This window comes from Crocuta crocuta, unplaced genomic scaffold, assembly GCF_008692635.1.
Source record: "Crocuta crocuta isolate KB4526 unplaced genomic scaffold, BGI_CrCroc_1.0 scaffold113, whole genome shotgun sequence".
NCBI lineage: Eukaryota > Metazoa > Chordata > Mammalia > Carnivora > Hyaenidae > Crocuta > Crocuta crocuta.
In genome coordinates, this window is record NW_027530368.1 from 3,958,825 (window position 1) to 3,962,770 (window position 3,946).

The window sequence follows — 3,946 nt, forward strand, 5'->3', positions numbered from 1 at the left end:
TTAATATTATATTAATATATTAATTAATACATTATACTAATTATTCCATTGTATAGATATTCTCTATCTATATTTTACCATTTCCCTATTTTGGGACATGGAGTGTTTTCAAAGTTTCACCATCATAAGCAACATCACAACAAACATCCCAGTAACTAACCCTATGTACATATCCACTATTATTTCCTTAGAATAAATTCCTAGAGGTAAGATTGCTGGGTCAAAATGTATCTAAAAATTCAAGAATTTTAACAACTGTGGGCAAAATGCCCTCCAAAAACCTATTTAACTATAAATGGGAAATTAAATTTATAAGGTACTTAAGGGAAAAGACAGAGGATTCTTAACCAGTTCAATCTGTGAGTCTTCAGATACCCCCAATGAATCTCCAAATCTCAAACTCCAAAATGTTGCACAAGTAACATGTGAAAAAAGTAAAAAAAAAAAAAAGGGTGATGAACTTTGATATTAAAATCATAGCTTTTACATGAATGCTGCAAGAAATGTAAAGGCTTCAGAGAAAGAGGAAAAAGAACTCTTAGCAATGACACATCACTGAAAAATGGCAGACTCAAGTTCTCGAAGCCTTCCAATTCAATGTCATTTTAAAAGGTCATCATATTTACTGTTAGTAGTTATAACAGTCAAAATTTTAAAGCACTTATCATCATATCCGTACTTGAAGGAGAACATGTCATAATAGTTTCTGTTGGTATTGACATTTCAATGGAGAAAAGTTAACATTTTAATACAACCAATAAAAACNCCGCTCAGGTCATGATCTCATAGTTTGTGGGTTCGAGCCCCATGAGGGCTCTGTGCTGACACAGCTCAGAGCCTGGAGCCTGCTTCCGATTCTATGTCTCCCTCTCTCTGACTCTCCCCTGCTCATGCTGCCTCTCTCTCTCTCTCAGAAATAAATAAAAAACATTAAAAAAAAATTGAACTTGGAGATGTAATTGTGGGTCAAAGCAGATCTAAGTAAACTGGGAAAAAATAATCTTTCAAACTCGATGACTCAAAATACTATATGTGGGTTTTTCTTTCATTTTTCTATATTTTGCAAAATTTCCTTAATAAAAGTGTATAAACATAAATTAAGGAAGCCCAAACTAATTACTCTTAGGAGACAAAAGTGTTAGTGTTGCATTCAAACTATCACCCTGAGATCAAAAAGTATTTTTGGATGAGATACAGCATATCATACAATTCTAGAAATCATAAGGAACATAATAATGTAACTTTCTTAAAAAAGAGCAACCCCAACAAATTCTATAAACCATACTATTCTCATAGATCAGAATTGAGTAAGTTTTCCTCACCACAACAAAACATCCCCAGAGGCAAAAGGTAAAGAATTACTGCATGTGATAGCTCACTCACTTCTCCTCTCTAAAATACACTTACAATAAAACAAAATGAAATGAAATAAAAGAAAAGAAAATACACTTAAAGTTAAAATAAGAAGTCACTAAGAACCCTGATAACTAGGAACAGCAACACTACCCAAGTCTTTAAAGCATATGGAAAAAAAGATACACAGCAAAGATGAATTAACGATGCCTTTTGATTTTACAAGACAATTCAGACATTCACAATTTTCAAGGATGCCTTTAAAGTATTTACACTTTTCCTAATTACTAAATAAAATATAGGTACATTTTTATTTTCCAACCCCCTAATAAGAACAATAATTACAGTATTCTCCAATATGCCCTTTAAAAAAAATCCATAATCTTTCAATCCTTGGAAGAGAGCAGACTAAATTCCAGCACCTTTTTCTCAAACCAGGAATTCCTTTTTCCTAATCCTTAGGGTATAAGAAATAGACACGCCTTTTCAACTCAAACTAACCAACCCGGTCTTGGGAAAGAGCAAAGCAAGCTTGAAACAATGCCACCAGAACTCGGACCTAGAAAAAAGCGCCAAGAAGCATGACAACACTGGACGTTCCATTCTGCAAAATGTTTATCATTCTCCTCCACTCCCGACTCGCATCAACTCGCACGTAAGTCACAAAGATTGGGAGACGGTAGTACCGCACTGGTGCTGGGTTGTCAGAACAATTCACCTAAAAACTAAGCTGCGGTTCAACCTGCTCCAGCTCGAAGACCGGAGGCCAACTCAGGCCACAGGAAGAAAAGAGCCGATGCTGGTACGAAGAGCCCCCCCAGGCTGGGACGTGATCAGTGTCCTAACAGGTATGCAGCGCGCCTCTCTGGAGACTCCTGGAACGTACAAATCGCTGCAATAAACAGCCTGCGGGGCGGGCGTACTCTTGTTCTCCAGGGGCGGCGCGACAGCCTCAGGGCTCCGGGACGGCCCGGAGTCCGCAGGCCAAGCGGGGCTCCGGGGCGTGGCGGATTCCCCTCTGCTATCTAGAGGGCTGGGGGCGGGACTGCACTCCCTATTTACATCATTCCAAAGTCTGGAACCTGGGTATGCAGTTGTGGGTGAAAGCAAACCTAAGCAAACTCGAAAAACAAAATCCCTCAAAACAGAGGACTCAAAACAAAAATTTTTTGATGACTCAAAATACTATGCATGTTTTCTTTTTTTTCTGCACTTTGAGAAATTCCTTTCATTAAAAAATCTATTTGCTCTAAAATAAGCTCAAACTTATTATTTGGGGAAAACTGTCAATGTTGCATTCAAATGACTATTATCCTGATATCAAAAACTATTTTTGGATGAGATACAGCATATTATGCAATTCTACATTGTAATTTTTTTTTTTTAAAGAAAACCTTTTAAAAGAGCCGGAGTTCGTCCGCGTTGTTTCTCTGGTTGAGAAGCAAACACCACACTATTGGAAGACTTATCACCACCGCCCGGCGCCCTGCAGCGTAAAGGAGCATTTACTTAAGCGTGGTCTCCCAAGACTCTCCGGCACAGCGCCGCGTCCACAGAGCCTGTCCAGACCCGGGGGGAGAGCTGCTGGGACCGCGAAGCCGAGCGACAAGTGCCGGAGAGGCGTCCCACGGCTATTCGCAGACCCGCTGGCGTCTCCGCACACAAAACTTGAGCAGCGCTGAAGGCCGGCCTACTGAGGAGTGACAGTCACGAGAGAGCGGGAGGCGGGGGAGGGGAGGATAAGAAAGGAAGCAAAATCTGGACCCGCACCCCGCGACATGAAGATGCCTCGGCGCGGACCCCGCGGGCCTACCCGCCCTTGCCAGCCCACCCACTGCCCCAGAGGACGGACTAGGGCAGGGAGCCCAGGGGGCAAAGGAAGCGCTCACCGCTTCAGATGGTCCGAAGCCCGCTGAGCTGCGGGGGTCGCGGAGACCAAGGTTGGCGGAGCGGCCCCGGCGGCAGCTCGGGTTGCAGCCCCGGCGGGAACCGGGTCCCGGGGCATTGCCGGCTGTTCCCACAGCACCCGCGCGGCTCTGAACGCTGGGCGCACACCTCCCCCTTCGGCCCCAGGGCATAGGGCACCACGCGGAAAGCCCCGCCCACTCCGGAGGATGACCAATGGGCGCGAAGCGCGGGAAGCTGGGGGCGGGGCCGTAGCGGCCGCGCAGTCCTGCGACGCCTGGGGCGCCGCAGCCTTCACCAACCGGTGGAGAGCAGTCCAGGTTTCCGAGTCTCCCGCCTAGGAAACGTGTGTCAGGTGAGTGTGGAGGGGCCAGAGGACACATATTCCCCAAATAAAAGATCTGTGAAAGTCTGAGATGTTGGAGACACACTTGTGATTTTGCGGGGTCTCTTTCTTCCCGTTTTAGACTTCGCCTGCTGTTTGCAGAACACCAGCCACAGTGTTTGGGGAAGCGTGGAATGAGAAACAACCCTTACTTTCAAGGATCTCCCAGTCAGTCTCGTGGAGGAGCAGATGGGTAAACAGGTACCAGGAGAGACCTCATGAGACGCATTCCAAAATCAAAGGTCATGTTTTGCAGTGGGGGGATGTAGGGTGGTGGTGAGGATTTCTGCCAGGAGAGAACTA

The 3,946-nt window shown here is 44.8% G+C and overlaps 1 protein-coding gene across 5 annotated transcripts in view; it reads right to left on the minus strand.

Annotated features, from left to right (window-relative positions):
• Positions 1-3,401, minus strand: part of ZNF638 (zinc finger protein 638) — a 125,372-nt gene extending 121,971 nt beyond the window's left edge. For 3 of the 5 annotated variants that reach the window (XM_077766315.1, XM_077766313.1, XM_077766312.1), the window contains exon 1: positions 3,243-3,400. In XM_077766315.1, the coding sequence (XP_077622441.1) occupies positions 3,243-3,358 (116 nt within the window). In that variant the 5' untranslated portion in view covers positions 3,359-3,400. Of the gene's footprint in view, positions 1-3,242 lie in introns of all 5 variants that reach the window. The other 2 variants (XM_077766316.1, XM_077766314.1) reach the window with 2 other exon arrangements.
• Positions 3,402-3,946: the final 545 nt, after the last annotated feature.